The 20440-nt window shown below is 36.9% G+C and overlaps 1 protein-coding gene and 1 pseudogene across 1 annotated transcript; both read left to right on the forward strand.

Moving 5' to 3' along the window:
- Window positions 1–3438: 3438 nt before the first annotated feature.
- On the forward strand, window positions 3439–4386 carry LOC114112932 (olfactory receptor 13C9-like; annotated as a pseudogene).
- Window positions 4387–16052: 11666 nt separating this feature from the next.
- Window positions 16053–17009, forward strand: LOC101119531 (olfactory receptor 13C2). The gene has a single exon (XM_004004037.4). The coding sequence runs from the start codon at window positions 16053–16055 to the stop codon at window positions 17007–17009; it is 957 nt and encodes a 318-aa protein (XP_004004086.2).
- Window positions 17010–20440: the final 3431 nt, after the last annotated feature.

Below are 20440 nucleotides of genomic sequence, written 5' to 3' on the forward strand. Positions count from 1 at the left end.
AACTGGTCTGCATATAAAAAGAATGTTTCAGCTCAAACTGCTTTGATGGCTCTCTAACTTGCCTGACAGGTTTAACTACGCATGTGAATTGTTTATGGCCCCCAACCACAAGAGGCAGGAAGCTTAAAACATCTTAATGATATAGAGCCCCCTTTTTTAAAGAGCTAATAATTATATTGGTGATGGGTTTCACTGTTGAGTCAATGACTGCTGCCAGATCTCCATGTTCTTCATCTTTTAGGCACCTGGAGGATATTAATCAATGTAATTGGGATATAGAAAAAGGAATATAGTAGTTTTTATGTTAGCAACACTAGACTTTTGAGTTAGTTTTCTCTTTGTTATAAATCACTGTACTCCTCTTTCTTTGTTATAAATAGTTGTGTCCTTGCTATGTAAGAATGTAACTTTATTTAGTGCTTTCTGAGAGTGGCACCAGACTTTGGAAAGAACAACACTTTTAAGGGCAAATAAGTTTTCTGGTTGACAGACCCTTATCAGAAAAGGGCCGTAAAATGCTAATAGGCCTTCTGGCCAGAAGATGATGTAAATCACCTAAGACTTGTGTATACAGCTAGGTATACAGAGAGAAAGCCTGGTCTCGATAAGAGTCAGGGCTGCTGACTCTGCATAATTTTGTATTATCCATTGATCTCTATGTACAACCAAAAGTATCAAAAGCTTTCCTGGACAATGAAGGAGGGGCCAGTCACTGGAAAGACTGGTTTCCCCCATGTGGTCTTTTCTCCTTCTCTTCTTTTCTGGCTGAATTCCCATCTGGGGCATGGAGGCTCACCATGTATACTTACTTGCCCTGGCTTCTAAGACCCACGTGAGAGGGAGCCCAAGGAGGGGAACCCTCTGCTATTCAAGTGGGCGCCGGTGGCCTACGTTGATGGTGCAAACCTCTTGTCTTGAGGTTTTATTAGCTTTCCACGTAAACCAAGTTATTCAGCTTCTTTTCTCCACTAGTTTTCCTACTACACTATTCTTGCCTAATCTTTATATTTCTAATTAAATAATTCTTTCTAAGACGCCAACTCTGTCTCCCCTTTGAATTACCCTGGATCCACTGGGACTGGACCCCAGCACAGCTGGGCCAAAGAGGAAATGACACTAAGTTTTGGATATGTCTGGTGGTGAAAGTAAAGTCTGATGCTATAAAGAACAATACTGCATAGGAACCTGGAATGTTAGGTCCATGAATGAAGGTAAATTGGAGGCGGTCAAGCAGGAGATAGAGTGAACAGTGACATCTTAGGAATCAGTGAACTAAAATGGATGGGCTGGGCGAATTTAATTCAGATGACAATTATATCTACTTCTCTGGGCAAGAATCCTTTAGAAGAAATGGAGTAGCCCTCATCGTCAACAAAGAGTCTAAAATTCAGTATTTGGGTGCAGTCTCAATGACAGAATGATCTCTGTTCATTTCAAAGGTAAACCATTCAACATCACAGTAATCCATGCCTATGGCCCAACCACTAATGCCAAAGAGGATGAAGTTGACTGGTTCTAAGAAGACCCCCAAGACCTAGATCTAATACCACGATAAAGATGCCCTTTTCATTATAGGGACTGAAATGCAAAAGTAGGATGACAAGAGATACCTGGAGTAACAGGAAAGTTTGGCCTTAAAGTACAAAATAAATCAGGACAAAAGCTACAGAGTTTTGTCAAGAGAACACACCGATCATGGCAAATAACCTCTTCCAACAACACAAGAGACAACTGTACATATGGATATCACCAGATTATTAATACAAAAGTCAGGTTGCTTATATTCTTTGCAGCCAAAGATGGAGTAGCTCTATACAATCAGCAAAAATAAGACCTGGAGCTGACTGTGACTCAGATCATGAGCTCCTTATTTCAAAATTCAGACTTAAATTTAAGAAAGTAGGGAAAACCACTAGGTCATTCAGGTATGGCCTAGTGAAAACCCTGAAGATTATTATACAGTGGAGGTGAAGAATAGATTTAAGGCATTATATCTGGTAGACAGAGTGTGTATGTGATGCACTTAGAAGCGTTACTATGAATAAAGCTAGTGAAGGTGATGGAATTTCAGCTGAGCTATTTAAAATCCTAAAGGATGATGCTGTTAAAGTGTTACACTCAAAATGCCAGCAAATTTGGAAAACTCAGCAAGACTGGAAAAGTTGTTTTCATTCCAATTCCAAAGAAGGGCAATACCAAAGAATGTTCAAACTACCATACAGTTGTGCTCATTTTGCATGTTAGTAAGGTTATGCTCAAAATCCTTCAAGCTAGGTTTCAACAGCACGTGAATCAAGAACTTCCAGATGTACAAGTTGGGTTTAGAAATGGCTGAGGAACCAGAGATCAAATTGCCAACATTCAATGGATCATAGAGAAAGCAAGGGAATTTCAGGAAAACATCTTCTGCTCCATTGGCTACATGAAAGCCTTTGACTGTGTGAATCACAACAAACTTGGAAATGTTTGAAGAGGTGGGAATACCAGCCACATTACCTGCTTCCTGAGAAACCTGTATGCAGGTCAAGAAGCAACAGTTAGAACCAAACATGGAACAATGGACTTGTTCAAAATTGGGAAAGGAAACAACAAGGCTGTATATTGTAACCATGCTTATTTAAATTTTATGCAGAGTACATCATGTGAAATGCTGGGCTGGGTGAATCACAAGCTGGAGTTAAAATCGCCATGAGGAATCTCATCAACCTCAGATACGCAGATGATACCAATCTAATGGCAGAAAATGAAGAACTAAAGAGCCTCTTTCAGAGAAGGCAATGACACCCCACTCCAGTACTCTTGCCTGGAAAATCCCATGGACAGAGGAGCCTGGTGATCTGCAGTCCATGGGGTTGCTAGGAGTCAGACATAACTGAGCGACTTCACTTTCAATTTTCACTTTCATGCACTGAAGAAGGAAATGGCAACCCACTCCAGTGTTCTTGCCTGGAGAATCCCAAGGACGGGGGAGCCTGATGGGCTGCCGTCTATGGGGTCGCACAGAGTCAGACACGACTGAAGCGACTTAGCAGCAGCAGCAGCAAAGAACCTCTTTATGAGGATCAAAGAGGAGAGTGAAAAAACTGGCTTAAAACTCAACATTCAAAAAATGAAGCTCATGGCATCTGGTCTCATCACTGCATGGCAAATAGAAGGGTAGAAAGTGGAAGCTGAGAGATATTTTCTATTCTTGGGCTCCAAAACTGTAGCCATGAAGTTTAAAAAATGCTTGCTCCTGGAAAGGAAAGCCATGATAAACTAGACAGTGTATTAAAATCACTTGGTCAGCAAAAGTCATATAGTCAAAGCTGTGATTTTTTCCAGTAGTCATGTATAGATGTTAGAGTTGGACCATAAAGAAGGTTGAGTGTTGAAGAACTGATGAACTATTACCAAAAAAAATTATTTGAATTCATCCAGGTAAAAGAGAGATGTAAAATGGTGTGGGAAAACAAAACCATTCTGGTGGAATTTTTACTGAAGGGGCTTTCAGGTTATCCAAGGCTTGAGCTACTGTTTTTGTGCTAATCTTAATAATGCATTTGGTCATCCTTCTGGGAAATGGAACCCTTATTCTCATCAGCATCTTAGACTCCCATCTTCACACCCCTATGTACTTGGGGAACCTCTCCTTTTTGGACATCTGTTACTCCACCACCTCTATTCCCCCCATGGTGGTGAGCTTCCTCAGAGAAAGAAAAGACCATCTCCTTCTCTGGCTGTGCTGTGCTAAGGTACCTTGGCTTGGCCATGGGGACAACAGAGTGTGTGCTCCTGGGCATGATGGTCTTTGACTGATTTATGGCTATCTGTAACCCTCTGAGACAATTCTGTTACCATGAGCAAGGCTTCCTTTGTGCCCATGGCAGCTGGCTCCTGGTTTGCAGGGGTTATCAACTCTGCTGCATGAACTGCATTTGTGGTACAGTTGCCCTTTTCCAGGAATAATGTCATCAAACATTTCTCCTGTGAAATTTTGGCTGTCATGAAACTGGCTTGTGCTGACATCTCAGGCAATGCATTCATCATGTTTGTGCGACATTGTTCACATTGATATCCCTTCTCTTGATTGTCATCTCTTACTCATTAATCATTTCCAGCATTTCGAACATCCTCACTTCTGAGGGGGGAAGCAAAGCCTTCTCTACCTGCTCTGCTCATCTGACTGTGGTTATAGTATTCTTCAGAACTATTCTCTTCATGTACCTGAAGCCCAAGTCTAAAGAGACGCTCAATTCAGATAACATGGATGCTACTGACAAACTTATAACTGTGTTCTATGGACTGATGACTCCCATGATGAGTCCTTTAATCTGCAGTCTCAGAAACAAGGATGTGAAGGAAGCAGTAACACATCTATTTAATGGAAGTTTCGTCAGCAAGTGAATGGAGGAAGTATAGGATTGGAAACATGCTGGACAGTGTAGAAACTTGAGAATTATGTAGTGTTTTGGTTATCTTGACTTCTTTTTGTATTTTTTATATTTTATTTTATATCTTAATTTTTATATTAAAAAATTCAATAATGACATATAGCATTTCAAAGTTATTTCATGCTCTTTATAAAGAATTTGCAAGATACAGGACGCTAGAATGAGAAGAAGAGAGAGATCACCTATTACTCTAAAACTTTATGAAAAATATGCTATATTCATTGCAGTATTGGCATTGTGTGTTATATGCTCTTTTATGTTCAAATTTTGTGCAGTATTATTTTATAGGCATTAATTCATTAAATCTTTCAAAATAAATAATTGCTTTTGTTAGGAAAAAATCTAAACAGAAATCTCCCAAAACACTGTACCCACATTCCAGTTGTAGTTTCCTACTAATCTCCAAATAGTCCTAAACCAGGAAATGCTATTTTCTTGCTCAATATTTAGAATATTTTTTTCCTATAGAATTTACTGATATTGAACATTTGCAACTATAGCGGGAGTGGGTAAATGGGGCTTTTGGGTGAGCCTTATGCAATCAATCAGGATTTTTTTTTTGTTTCCTTAAATTTTTTTTCAGCTTACGTGATAGTATTATCATAAAGAACATTTTGCAAAATTAAAACAGTTTGAAAGTCTGCTGATCCAAGTAAAAACGTGGACAAATATTGAGCTGGATGGGAGGTCATATCAGTGTGATTTAGAAGACCAGATTCTTTGATATCCTGAAGACCTTAATTACTTTTCTAAATCTTAGAATATCCAAGCTCTTGGTCTTAGTGTATATCTGACTATATGTCTTATCTGTGTTACTAACTAGCATAGTGATCTTTGAAAGCAGAGAATTGGGAGATGTCAGAAGAAGATAACATTATCTTGATTTTCCTTGGCTTTCTCTTCAAATTTTCACTCTATCTAAAGAGAACACTTCTAATTTACAGTCTAAGATGAATGATAGGTTTGTTCAAGAATGAGGCACATCCTAGGAAATTCATTTGGTTGGACACATTTTGATAAAGCTGTAAAGTCATAGGATGTTGAGCATAAACATTTTTTACATAGACAAATAAAATTGTTTGTGGAGTTTGAGGTATATTTATTTTATTATTCCAAGTTTACTTTTTAATTTTAGTAGAAGTAGTATAAACAGTCATGAACTAAATTGAATTACCTCTAGCTTCCATCATCATCATTCACAGAGTAAATCTGATGGCAAAAGTTGAGACCATTGATGTATCAGATTCATACTGTGACAAAATAAGTTATGAGAACCTATTACTTCCCATATACCAGCTCATAGAACTCCATCCACCCCAACTAAGAGTTCCAAGTAGGTGGAAAACTTCTGAAGTTAGGCATGTTATGTTTGACCCACAGGATATCCTGCATACTAATTTTGTCTTTTCTAAAAACTTGAGTCCAGATGCTTCCAGAAACTCTCTGAGATGACTGATTTAGGTCCTAGTCTTTTAACAATTTATAAATTTCCTCTAGAAAATTTATTAAAACAAATAGAAATTTCAATGTGCTGATTTCTCCTCAGAGTAGAACACCAGAAGAGTTTCCCTTTCAAAGGATTGTGGAATCAAGATGTGGAGGAAAGAAAGGCAAGTCACCTGTTTTGATGTAGCTGTGTATTCAAGATTACTTGGCAAATACACTATCATTATGTTAAATACACTATCTTTATAATACTGATATACTTGTTTAATACTTGAGCCTCTAAAGGATTGACTGGTTTGATCTCCTTGCATAGACAGCATAAACACTGAGAGGGGGTAAATAGTCCTCCAGAAAGACAGGACTTAGCAGCAGTTTATATCCTTACTAGTATTGATCTGTGCATTTTTGGTTGGCTCCTGTCCTTAAAATATGTCATATCTAACAATCAGTTTAAAGATCACATTTTAACTTAACATCTTTATGGCCCTTGGATAGCGAGAAGATCCAACCAGTCCATCTTAAAGGAAATCAGTCCTGAATATTCATTGGAAGGATGGATGTTGAAGCTGAAGCTCCAATGCTTTGGCCACCTGATGCGAAGAACTGACTCATTAGAAAATACCCTGATGCTAGGAAAGATTGAAGGCAGTAGGAGAGGAGGATGATAGAGAATGAGATGGTTGGATGGCATCACCAGCTCAGTGGAGTTTGAGCAAGCTCCAGGAGTTGGTGATGGATAGGGAAGCCTGGCATACTGCAGTCCATGGTGTCGCAAAGAGTCACTACTGGGCAGCTGTACTGAATGTCTTATATTGATCCTTAGATTAAGTTGCCACACTTTATTGTGCCTGCTGGCCATTTAAAAGTGGACCAGATGTAAGGGCTAAAGATTAATGGATCACCAGTTGTTTTTCCCTCAGGCATATGGAACAGATGTTAATTACTGCCCTTTCCTGGATCTGAGTGCTGATAATTTATCAGACCAAGGACACATTTCAGGAATTCGGGACAAAAGGTATAGTTTTAGGTTAATGGGGCGAGATATTTATTGAAAAGAAGACCGAGGTCTCAGAGTCCTACCCTGACTACCTAGCAATTTCTACCTCATTCCCAGTCCCTTTGTTGGATCCTCAGGAGGGGAAGTCTGACGTGGGTTTCAGAACTTTCACAACAGGAGGAGAACTTATTGGGCATTATTGTTCTCCAGTTTGTGGGTCACCCACCTGGCAGGTATGGGATTTGATTTTATCAGGCTGCCACCATCTCGCTGCAGCATTGTCTTTGTGCAGCTTCTTCTTATTTTTTGATGTGGTGTATCTTTTTTGGTGGGTTCCAGAGTCCTCTTCTGATGGTTGTTGAACAACTAGTTTAATTTTGGTGTTCTCTCAGGAGGAGATCAGTGCATGTCCTTCTATTCTGCCATCTTGAACCAGAAGTCTCAATTTATTTTCATCTTTGTTCTTTACACCTCTGTGTGTGCACTGCCTACGGATATACTTTCTTTTCTTGCCTTACTTTCTCTTCCTTCCTTTTTTCTTTAATTTTTTTATTTTTCTTTTACAGTATGTCTCAGTTTTAGAAATGTATATGTTTATTCAAAAAGTCAGCATTTACCTAAGCTAAGTATATAAAGTGAATGTCTATAAAATCTATAGTTTCTAAAAAATCTATAAAGAAATTGTGTACTGTAAATAACCATTTATACTTCAAAAATGGTGTAAGTGTGTTTGTGTGTTAATATGGGTATATATGTAAGAAAGAACTGGGGGAGAGATAGAGAGAGAGAGAGAATTCAACTGGGGAAACTTTGATAACATTGCACAAGACTCCTTCTGATTCTGTGTGAAGCAGAGTAATAGGCTTCCTGTAATTAGGTCTTTAGGGCTTTATCTCTGGAGTCTCATAAGTTTTATGCGTATTTCATCTATGAAGCAATTTAAAACTTTGCAGAGGTTTAGAAACATCCTTTAGAACATTTAAATTGTGTCCCAAAGCCTGAAGCAGGTTCTTTAGGTATTTGTAGGGCTCCATAGTATGGTCGTATTTCAGCTTGGGCTTCAGGGGCAAGTTGTCCTATTCCTAAAATTTATTACTAAATATTAATTTTCTTTCTATTTTGAACTAGAGGAATCTAACAATGCTTTATTTGAACTAAAGGAATTTATCCTAGTTATCATACCTGCAACTTGCATTTTTCTATAGATGTCAACAAATCAGTGAATTTCTATGGCAAAATGATTACTCAGTAGCTGCCTCTTTAGAGGTTCAGCTACTAATGAGGAGTCATGAAAATTGGCTACGTGTGAAAAAGAAAGATAAAAATATCTATTGTTGCTCCAACCTAGAGGGTCAGAACCTGGTGTGAAGGTAAGTTATTGTAAAGACAAGAACCAAATCTTATCAGCTACAAGCAAGAGTTGGACTGATGGGTTAAATGTGTCAAGTTTGGAATTAAGATGTTTTTCTCACTGAAGAGAGACTAAATATTGGAAATGGAATTTAAGGATCTAGTCACTGAGAGGTAGTAGGGAAAAATAAAGACTTTTGAGATCACAAGAGCAGTTTAACATGCAAGGAACAGAATGGAATTTGCCCAGTAGTCAATGTGTCAGTGTGTAGCTTTTTAGAGTAGCACACAGTATTTGAACACTCTGTTATGATTTTTAGATAACTAAGGCTCACTACACAGTAGAGAGGGAACTCTTGTGTTCTGTAGCATGAAATTCATAACAAACAAGTCTTTCCTGGTCCTCTAGCAGCAACTCTGATTCATTTGGCTCAATCAACTGAGAACAAGATGAACTACATGCCAGATACTGTGCTAGGGACTCTTTGTGCAGAGAAAACATGTGAGGAGAGAAACTATGACTGATTTGCCTCAAAGAAACCTCATATCTGAAATAGATGATTTACCAAAACAGTGAATAGCCAGAAAGAGACCTGACTGAGCATTATCCTAGTGTGTTTGCATACACTATTGGTGACTGTTTTGAATATTTGCATTTCTATTATTAGGTTATAATGTAAAAATGAATGACTTTTCTATTTATTTATTAATTTTTTATGTTATAGGCTTGCTAAAAATGTTAACATAATCTCAGTAAAAAAAAAAAATCAGCCATCTTTTTAAGACAAGGAACATACTAATGCCTCCCTAAAATCCTATTTTTTTATGGAGTAAATTGAACCTTATGAGTGGTTTTTCCTTTTTGCCACTCAATTTGCAGACATACAAAGGACCAGAGTGTGATAAAGGACTGGAGTGTTATATACTGTGATAAAGTGTATTAGGATTTGATGGTAAGATGAACATAATAACATTTGGCAGAACACTGTGTGTGATGTGATTAAACTCTTCAACTGTATATACTTGTCCATGGAAAAGATGATGACTGGTTCAAAGATGTAAAAAGACTCTAATAAAAGGAAGAACCATGATAGATAGGCATAAAGGAAACTAATAATAGTAGAAACCATTATTGTGGTTATTTATAATATATACTATCTCATTTAATCTTATCAACAAATATATGATACAGGTGCTATCTTTATCTTCATGGTATAGCTGGGGAAGATGATCAGAAATATGCCCAGGCCACCCTGGTTAGTAAGAGGCAGAGATACCATTTAAACCAAGCCTACCTCCAAGGCCTGTGTTCCTAACAATATTATGTAATATGTTTGGTAGAATATCATGTAGCATGGAGGCAGCTTATGGAACAAGGGTTTTTGTAGAGATAATTTTTACAAGTGTAGGCCTGGAGAATCCCAGGGATGGGGGAGGCTCTTGTCTATGGGGTCGCACAGAGTTGGACACGACTGAAGCGACTTAGCAGCAGCAGCAGCAGCAGCAGTATCAGCAGCAGCAGTATCAGCAGCAGCAGCAGCAGCAAGTGTAACCTCCATTATTCAGTGAACTTCACACGTATCTAATGCCCTTTGGTGTCTCAAGTAGTTTACACAGTAACCCAGAAAATCTGAAAAATTCTAACAAAATGCAAATTTAATAAAAAGCTACAAAATGTGAAGAGCTGGGGATAGGAGATGAGTTTAGAAAGGAGAAATGAAGTTGAGTTTGGAGTGATTCTGAGGTGGCTAACTATGTCCGGAAACTGGGAAGATAGACCTGAGATTCAGAGCAAGAACTTTTTAAAGATAGGCGGACAAAGAATTATGAAGAGGGACGGCCCTTTGGACTTGTGGGTGAAACAAGAATAATAGTTAACATTTATTGAGCTGTAATTTTGTTCCAGAAATTTTACTAGCTCCTAAAGGTAGCAACACGTTTAATGGAAAGGAAATGACTGGGGTAGAAGTATAGATTCTAAACCAGATCAGAGGATAGCTTGCAGTTTGATGGAGGGACAGGAGATCCGTATGGGCCTGAAAATCCTAATGATACTTCTGAAAGTATCTTGAATATTAAATTATGACTATATTTAAAGGACTTGTTGGCGTGTGTTAGTCGCTCAGTCGTGCCCGGCTCTTTGCGACCCATGGACTGCAGCTCACCAGGCTCCTCTGTCCATGAGATTTTCGGCAAGGATACTGGAGTGGGTTGCCATTTCCCTCTCCAGGGGATCTTCCCAATCCAGGGATCAAATCCGGATCTCCTGCACTGCAGGCAGATTCTTTACCGACTGAGCTACAAGGGAAGCAAAGGACTTGTTAGTCTTTAGCAATTCCCATTTAAGATGTGATACTGAATAAGAACAATTTTTAACTGTATGTAGTTGTGTCCCATGGCAGTGGATGGTTTGATGTGGTGTACCATCAGAAAAGTGAAAGGAGAAAGGTTATACATCTCAAAGACAAGAACTCTTTTAGCTTAAATGTAATTTATTTTATGATAGGTATTATAGTCACAAGATTCAAAATTTTTAAAAGGTACTGAATAACATACAATAAACAGCCTCCCTTCCATTTCTGTTAATGAACTATTCATTACCTTTCCTAGAGATAATAAGTTATTCCTGTTTATTTTTCTGTAGGTATTCTACCTAGGAGCAAAAAAATGTTGGGGTGTGTGTGTGTGTGTGTGCGTGTTTGTGTGTGTGTGTGTACAGACACATATAGTGACTCAGACGGTAAAGAGTCTGCCTGCAGTGCAGGAGACCTGGGTTCAATCCCTGGGTCAAGAAGATTCCCTGGAGAAGGGAATGGCAACGCACTCCAGTATTCTTATCAAGAAAATCCCATGGACAGAAGAGTCTGGCAGGCCCCAATCCATGCGGTCACAAACAGTCAGACATGACTGAGCTACTAACACCTACACACACGTGTGCGTGTGTGTCTGCGTGTGTACACACACATAGATGTAAAATATTTATACACAAAGGTTACTGTGCTTATATACTGTTCTGAACATTTGTATTGGTGTCTAGTTATTAAACCATGTCCTACTATTCGGCAACTCCATGGACCATAGCCCACCAGGCTCCTCTGTCCTTGGGATTTCCCAGGCAAGAATACTGGAGTGGGTTGCCATTTCCTTCTCCAGGGGTTCTTGTCAACTACCACTGAGCCACCAGGGAAGTCAGTTCTGAATACTACCTTTCCACTTAATAGTTCTTGACGATCTTTCCATATCAATGCACAAAAATTCTCTTAATCTTTTGGACAGCAGCCTGGTATTTCATTATTTCTATGTCCCCTTCTCATAGAAATTTCAATTGCTTCCACATCTGCTATTACAAATGGTACTTTAATGAGTCAGTTTTTAAATAAACTACTTTACACATGCACAGGTATAATTGTGTGGTAATTACCTAGCAGTAAATTCTGTAGTCAAAGGTTATATGCATGCCTTTATGATTCTGTTTAACACTGCCAATTTGTCCTCCACAGAGGATGCACCAATTTGTGTTCACTGAGAATGCATAAGAATGACTGCTTCCTTAAGTTTAGAAGGCAAGGTCATTAGAAATGAAACCGTGGCTCATCCCTGTAAGACATCAGTGCAGTGCTACCTAGAGGATAAGTCACAGTGAGTGATATTAGGAAATTTCTCTGAGCTGAAGTTCCTTAGTAATTTGGTCACTAAGTTTCTTAAACATTTCTTTCAATAAATATATGTATGTGTGTATATATTATATATATATAAACAAATAAATTACCAAATAGAGTAACATGTCAATTAGCAATAATAGCCTCAATTCATGTATCCATGTGTGTGTTTCTAGCTAATATATATTTTGATCTTCAAATGAATCTAAATTTTATTCTATTAATTTATCTTGGTAGCATCTTGGAATTGTGGAGTAGGGATAGAAATGGAGGAATAAAACTATTGTAGTTCTATCTTCATTTTGTGTTTGAGGGATAATTTAGGAGATCAGGAGCATTCTAGTTGAAAAAGTTCATTTGGATTTATCTGTAAACTGGTGCAGAAATACCTGAAGGAACTTTTTGGCCAATGCAATAGTTATTTTTTACAAACAAATGTTTGGTCTGTCAGATTGTGAAAGTAGAGAAAGAAGGTAACACACCACTCATGGAATGGAAAAAATGAACAAAGTGTTCAAGTTAAAGCAAACAACTGGTGAATAACAATTTAATCAGCCAGCAGAAATAAGAAAGTGGAAAATATAAGTAATGCAAAATAAGTATGTAATAAAAATAAAGTATATGAAAGGAAAGAAATGAAGTACATTTATAATTGTATTCTAAAGTGTTCGATACAGGATACAGGATGCTTGGGGCTGGTGCACAGGGATGATCCAGAGAGATGATATGGGGAGGGAGGTGGGAGGGGGGTTCAGAATTGGGAACTTATGTACACCCGTGGTGGATTCATGTCAATGTATGGCAAAACCAATACAGTATTGTAAAAGTAAAATAAAGTAAAAATAAAAATAAAAAAATAAAAAAAATAATATCCCTAAAATAAATGGTAAATTGCTATCCATTGCCATAAATTAAAGACAACCCTAAAAAATTAAAAATATAATACTAGAAATAATCACAGCAAAAATATTATCAACTTTTATCTAGACAATATTATAGTAGACATTATAATACATCTAATTAAAGACTCTAAATCTGAGGTCTGTACTCATTTTGTGTATGTGTGTTTTCAAAAGGAGATTAACAAGTATTAGATGTTAAAGAAATTCAGGCTTCAAGTGAAAAATTTTTCCTGACAAAATCAGGAAGATTGAAAAAAATAAATAAAAAGGGACTAAGTTTCTCAAAAAATAAAAATAAATAAAGTGAATATGCTTTTATTATATTTTATTATAATAAAAAATTTGACCTGTAAGTCTAAAGTTATATATTTTTGGCAGCAAGTTACTTGATCCATGTTGAAAATGTCAACAAAAAATAGGAATTCTCTTTGGGGGAGGATTATGATTTGTATATAGACACACAATATATGTATACACTAAATCAGGGCATTTATTGAATGCCCTATTCAAATCTTTGAGATAATTTTCTGTTATCTATATTTAATCAATTCTATACAAATATTTGTAGTCAAATTTTACTTGTGTATCTCGGATTATTTTTATATGCTTAGTTTCTGTGTGGTTTAGTGTACACCTGTTTATGGCTGATAACCTTCTTCATAAATTGTGAATGTTATAATTAATTGACCTATTTTTATCGCATTTTATCCTTGGGTCAGGAAGATCCCCTGGAGAAGGAAATGGCAACCCATTCCAGGATTCATGCCTGGAAAATCCCATGGACAGAGGAGCCTGGTGTTCTATAGTCCATAGGGTCGCAAGGACTAGACATGACTGAGTACACACAACAAAGAGAGCTAAAGTTGGGCTTCCCAGGTGGCACTGGTGGTAAATATCCTGCCTGCCAAACACAGGAGATGTAAGAGATGCGGGTTCAATCCCTGGGCCAGAAACGTCCCTGGAGAAGGGAAATAGCAACCCACTCCAGTATTCTTGCTTGGATATCAATATCATAAAAGTAGAATTTAAATTTAAAATATAAAATGTGATAGAAATTAATTGTAACATTCACAATGTATGAAGTTTATCAGCCATAAATAGGTATACACTAAACAACACAGAAACTAAGCATATAAAAATAATTCTAGATATACAAGTAAAACTTTATTCAGTTCAGTTCAGTAACTCAGTTATGTCTGACTCTTTGCAACCCAATGGACTGCAGCACGCCAGGATTCCCTGTCCATCACCAACTCCCAGAGCTTGCTCAAACTCATGTCCATCAAGTCAGTGAAATCATCCAACCATCATTATGTAGAGTTAATTAAATATAGAGAACAGAAAATAATCTCAAGGATTTGAATAGGGCATTTAAAACCTGATTATGTGTTTACATGTATTGTTGTGTGTATATATACATATATATAAATAATATATCACCTCCAAAGAGAATTCATATTTTTTGTTGACATTTACAACATGAATCAAGTAAATGGAACCCCAAAATATATACCTTTAGAATTACAGATCACATTTTTTATCATAATAAAATGAATTAGATATAATAAAATGGAATAAAAGTATCTGATCACTAGGTATGCATATCTAGATAATACTTGGATTAATGACAGAAGGAGAAAAAAATTATCTGGAAACCAGTAACAAGAACATTTCATATATAAATCTAAGTCTGTAGTAAAACAAAGTGTTTTAAATGACTCAGAGCTAGAAAGAGGATAAAGATAAAATATTAAGAAATAGTTTCTCTTATTTCATGAGATTATAAAATACCAAATAAGCCTAAAGAAATTTACAAACACAAGAACCTACATTAATGAAACAAAGTGGAAAGGACAAATCTCTCCAAAAGCATTAAAGTTTTTTTTTTTGGAGAAAAGTTGTAATAGGGGAAAACCTCTTGTGAAACTCATGAAAAGAGAAGTCAATTAAGAATAGCAGTGAGAAAGTAGATAGAACTACTCATAAGGGGAGATTACAGAATTATGAAGAATTATACACTAATAGATATATTTTTGTCACAGAAATGAATAATTTCCTTCAAAATATAAAGAATTAAAGTGCTCTCAAATCACCATATTGAACTCTTCTTTCTGACTAATCCCCTATTTTGGTCTGATATTTCTTTTGAAATATTAGTATTGTCTATTAGATTACAAGATATTCTAGACCGTGAGTCAAGTTCTCTGCAAAATGAGCAATTAAGTTTGAACTCCACAGCCATATGGCTTGGATTCAAGTTCTGGCTCAACCACTATTTAGCTATGACCTTGACCCTGACCTTAAGCAAATTACTCATTTTCTTCCTTTTTTATAATGAAAATGACAATGCTAATAATAGCAATAATTGCCTAATAGGGTTGCTTCTCAGACTAAATTAGGTAATGTACAAATAAAATAATTAGTAGTCATTTGGTCCTTGACTGTATTCATTTATTCAACAAATATTTCTGAACCTCATATCTCTGTCTGTTATATTGTAGATACTGGTATGGTAGAAGTAAACAAGAAAAAGTCCCTGCCTTAATAAATTTTTCATGCTAATGGACAAGTCAGATAACAAGCATAGCAGTATAACATGGAAAAGTGACAAGATCATTAACCTATTGTGTGGGGGGTTGTTGTTTAGTCACTAAGTTATGTCTAACTCTTTGTGACCCCATGGACTGTAGCCCACCAGGCTCTTCTGTCAGTGAGATTTTACAGGTGAGAACATTGGAGTGAGTTGCCCTTTCCTTCTCAAATGATGGTTTTTAGCCAATAAAAAGTTTACTTTTCAGTTACACCTAATGCGATACTCGCATTTATTTTAAACCTTAGTTAACTTGTGGTGACAAATATGATCAAAAGCTCAGGCTTCAGCAAGGAAGACTTGGGTTTGAATCTCACCTCTGCTCTAAATTTACATTTAATTAAGTTTACTTGATATTTTTGGTTTGATTTGTCTATTGTAAAATGTGGATGATGATACCTCTCTCCCAGAACCTTGATGAGATTCAATAAATTGCATGGCATATTGCTTGTAGCTTGAAAATATGTTCATTTCTCTTCCCTTCTCCCTTTCTATTCTATTTGGTCCACTTTATTTCTTTTCTTCTTTCTTTGGTCTATTCCTTTTTATATTTTCTTTTCTTCCTATGAGTATGTGGTACTTCTACATTGGTACATAGTCGAATATAATCATAGTAGAATACATATTATATCTTAACATATTCTAATATGTTACAGGTGAAAAAGAAACCATACAATGGAATGGGAAAACCAAACCATTCTGGTGGAATTTTTTCTGAAGGGGCTTTCTGGTTATCCAAGGCTTGAATTACTCTTTTATGTGCTTGTCTTAATAATGTATGTGGTCATCCTTCTGGGAAATGGTACCCTTATTCTCATCAGCATCTTAGACTCCCACCTTCACACCCCTATGTACTTCTTCCTGGGGAACCTCTCCTTCCTGGACATCTGCTACACCACTGTCTCCATTCCCCCTATGCTGGTGAGCTTCCTTTCAGAAAAAAAGACCATCTCCTTCTCTGGCTGTGCTGTGCAAATGTTCCTTGGCTTGGCCATGGGGACAACAGAGTGTGTGCTCCTGGGCATGATGGCCTTTGATCGGTATGTGGCTATTTGCAACCCTCTAAGATATTCTGTCATCATGAGCAAGGGTTCCTATGTGCCCATGGCAGCTGGCTCCTGGATCATAGGAGTTGTAAACTCTACAGTACAAACTGGGTGTGTAGTGCAGTTGCCCTTCTGCAGGAATAATGTCATCAATCATTTCACCTGTGAAATTCTGGCTGTCATGAAATTGGCCTGTGCTGATATCTCAGGTAATGAGTTCATCATGCTTGTGGCCACAACCTTATTCATAATGACACCATTATTGTTAATCATTATCTCTTACACATTAATTATTATCAGCATCCTCAGAATTCGCTCTTCTGAGGGGAGAAGCAAAGTCTTCTCTACCTGCTCAGCCCACTTGACTGTGGTGATAATATTCTATGGAACCATTCTCTTCATGTACATGAAGCCCAAGTCTACAGAGATACTTAATTCAGATGACATGGATGCTACTGACAAACTTGTATCTGTGTTCTATGGAGTGATGACTCCTATGATTAATCCTTTAATTTATAGTCTCAGGAACAAGGATGTGAAGGAAGCAGTAAAACATTTACTGAGAAGAAAAATTTTTGATAAGTAAATGGAAAAGGGACAGGTAACTTTTATAATCGCAATGTAGAAGTCAATTAATCAATTTTGTTGGTTAGTCGCTGAGTCTTCTCCAACTTTTTTGCAACCCAGTGGACTGTAGCCCATCAGACTCCTCTGTCTATGGGATTTCCTAGGCAAGAATATGAATGGGTTGCCATTTTCTTCTCTAGGGGATCTTCCTGATCCAGGGATCAAACTCTCATCTCCTGCATTGGCAGACGGATTCTTTACCACTGAGCCACCTGGGAAGCCCCTCATATCCAACTAGGAGGCATTAAATTATTCTTTTCTACTTTCCACATATCTGCTTTGGCAGTTTTTTTTTTAATATATATATACCTTCTGATACATGGGATCTAACTGCTTTGGTCTTACAACCAAATACTTGATATTTAAAGCTGTAAATAGAAATAACTTCTGAGTCAAATTACCCACTGATAAAAATAGAGCTATATCTTTTTCTCTGTTCCATTGTCTCTCTATCCATGAAGTATTTAATGTATTGCCAATCCAAGAGGAATCTGTTATTAAGAAATGTGAATCTATCTTTTAGATGATTTTTACATTTGATTTTTATCTGGGGTTTATATTTCTTTCCTCTGTTTGTAACCTTCAATCTTTAAAAAAATCACCTTTGTCATTTTATTTCTTATTTTTATTTAAAATATTTATTTATATGAAACGAATTGCCAGTCCAGGTTCGATGCATGATACTGGATGCTTGGGGGTGGTGCTCTGAGATGACCCAGAGGGATGGTACGGGGAGGGAGGAGGGAAGGGGGTTCAGGATGGGGAACACATGTATACCTGTGGCAGATTCATGTTGATGTATGGCAAAACCAATACAATATTGTAAACTAAGTAACCTCCAATTAAAATAAATAGACTTCTTTGGAGAAATGTCTATTTAGTTCTTTGGCCCATTTTTTGATTGGGTCGTTTATTTTTCTGGAGTTGAGCTGCAGAAGTTGCTTGTATATTTTTGAGATTAGTTGTTTGTCAGTTGCTTCATTTGCTATTATTTTCTCCCATTCAGAAGGCTGTCTTTTCACCTTGCTTATATTTTCCTTTGTTGTGCAGAAGCTTTTAATTTTAATTAGATCCCATTTGTTTATTTTTGCTTTTATTTCCAGCATTCTGGGAGGTGGATCATAGAGGATCCTGCTGTGATTTATGTCTGAGAGTGTTTTGCCTATGTTCTCCTCTAGGAGTTTTATAGTTTCTGATCTTACATTTAGATCTTTAATCCATTTTGAGTTTATTTTTGTGTGCGGTGTTAGAAAGTGATCTAGTTTCATTCTTTTACAAGTGGTTGACCAGTTTTCCCAGCACCACTTGTTAAAGAGATTGTCTTTACTCCATTGTATATTCTTGCCTCCTTTGTCAAAGATAAGGTGTCCATATGTGTGTGGATTTATCTCTGGGCTTTCTATTTTGTTCCATTGATCTATATGTCTGTCTTTGTGCCAGTACCATACTGTCTTGATGACTGTGGCTTTGTAGTAGAGCCTGAAGTCAGGCAAGTTGATTCCTCCAGTTCCATTCTTCTTTCTCAAGATTGCTTTGGCTATTCGAGGTTTTTTGTATTTCCATACAAATCTTGAAATTATTTGTTCTAGTTCTGTGAAAAATGTGGCTGGTAGCTTGATAGGGATTGCATTGAATTTGTAAATTGCTTTGGGTAGTATACTCATTTTCACTATATTGATTCTTCCAATCCATGAACATGGTATATTTCTCCATCTATTAGTGTCCTCTTTGATTTCTTTCATCAGTGTTTTATAGTTTTCTATATATAGGTCTTTAGTTTCTTTAGGTAGATATATTCCTAAGTATACGGATGGCTAACAAACACATGAAAAGATGCTCAACATCACTCATTATTAGAGAAATGCAAATCAAAACCACAATGAGGTACCACTTCACACCAGTCAGAATGGCTGTGATCCAAAAATCTGCAAGCAATAAATGCTGGAGAGGGTGTGGAGAAAAGGGAACCCTCCTACACTGTTGGTGGGAATGCAAACTAGTACAGCCACTATGGAGAACAGTGTGGAGATTCCTTTAAAAATTGCAAATAGAACTACCTTATGACCCAGCAATCCCACTTCTGGGCATACACACCGAGGAAACCAGAATTGAAAGAGACACATGTACCCCAATGTTCATCGCAGCACTGTTTATAATAGCCAGGACATGGAAACAACCTAGATGTCCATCAGCAGATGAATGGATAAGAAAGCTGTGGTACATATACACAATGGAGTATTACTCAGCCGTTAAAAAGAATTCATTTGAATCAGTTCTGATGAGATGGATGAAACTGGAGCCGATTATACAGAGTGAAGTAAGCCAGAAAGAAAAACACCAATACAGTATACTAACACATATATATGGAATTTAGGAAGATGGCAATGACGACCCTGTATGCAAGACAGGGAAAGAGACACAGATGTGTATAACGGACTTTTGGACTCAGAGGGAGAGGGAGAGGGTGGGATGATTTGGGAGAATGACATTCTAACATGTATACTATCATGTGAATTGAATCGCCAGTCTATGTCTGACGCAGGATGCAGCATGCTTGGGGCTGGTGCATGGGGATGACCCAGAAAGATGTTATGGGGAGGGAGGTGGGAGGGGGGTTCATGTTTGGGAATGCATGTAAGAATTAAAGATTTTAAAATTTAAAAAATAAAAAACTAAAAAAAAAAAATAAATAAATAAATAAAAATTAAAAAAAATAAAATAAATAGACATATTAATATATACATATTTATTTATTTGGCTCTGTTGGATCTTAGTTGCAGCATGTGGGATATTGCAGCACATGAACCTTCTAGTGATGGCATGTGGACTCCAGAGCTCACGGTCTCAATAGTTGTAGCACTCAGGCTTACTGGGCTTGGTTGTCCCAGGTATGTGGGATTTTAGTTCCCCAACCAGAGATTTGAACCCATGTCCCTTTCACTGAAAGTCAGATTCCCAACCATTGGACCATAAAGGAAGTCCCTATTTCTTCTTGATCTGAGGTGCACACTTCAGATTTTCATCTTAGACTTTAATGTTTATTTTAATATTACATCTCTTTTCTCTGTAACTGCTATCATACTAGCCTCTGAATTTTAAATTTTATTTAGTTTTGATTATGTTTATTTTAGAATTAAAAAAAAACTTTGAGGTAGTAAGTTACTTGGTTTTATTTCTCTTTGATTGCTTTAGCTTTCTAATGCTAACAAAAATCCCATAATACTTAATTGTTCATTTTTATTTAGATTTTAAAATATTGTTGGTTTTCTATCTTATCCTTCAATTTTTTTTTTAATCTTGTAGTTATGTTCACTATAAGGAAGGCATACATTTCTCCTCTTACGTTTCACAAATGAGGCAGTGAGGAACATTATACAGATTATCATAACA

The sequence above is a fragment of the Ovis aries genome, chromosome 2, assembly GCF_016772045.2.
Source record: "Ovis aries strain OAR_USU_Benz2616 breed Rambouillet chromosome 2, ARS-UI_Ramb_v3.0, whole genome shotgun sequence".
NCBI classification, from domain to species: domain Eukaryota; kingdom Metazoa; phylum Chordata; class Mammalia; order Artiodactyla; family Bovidae; genus Ovis; species Ovis aries.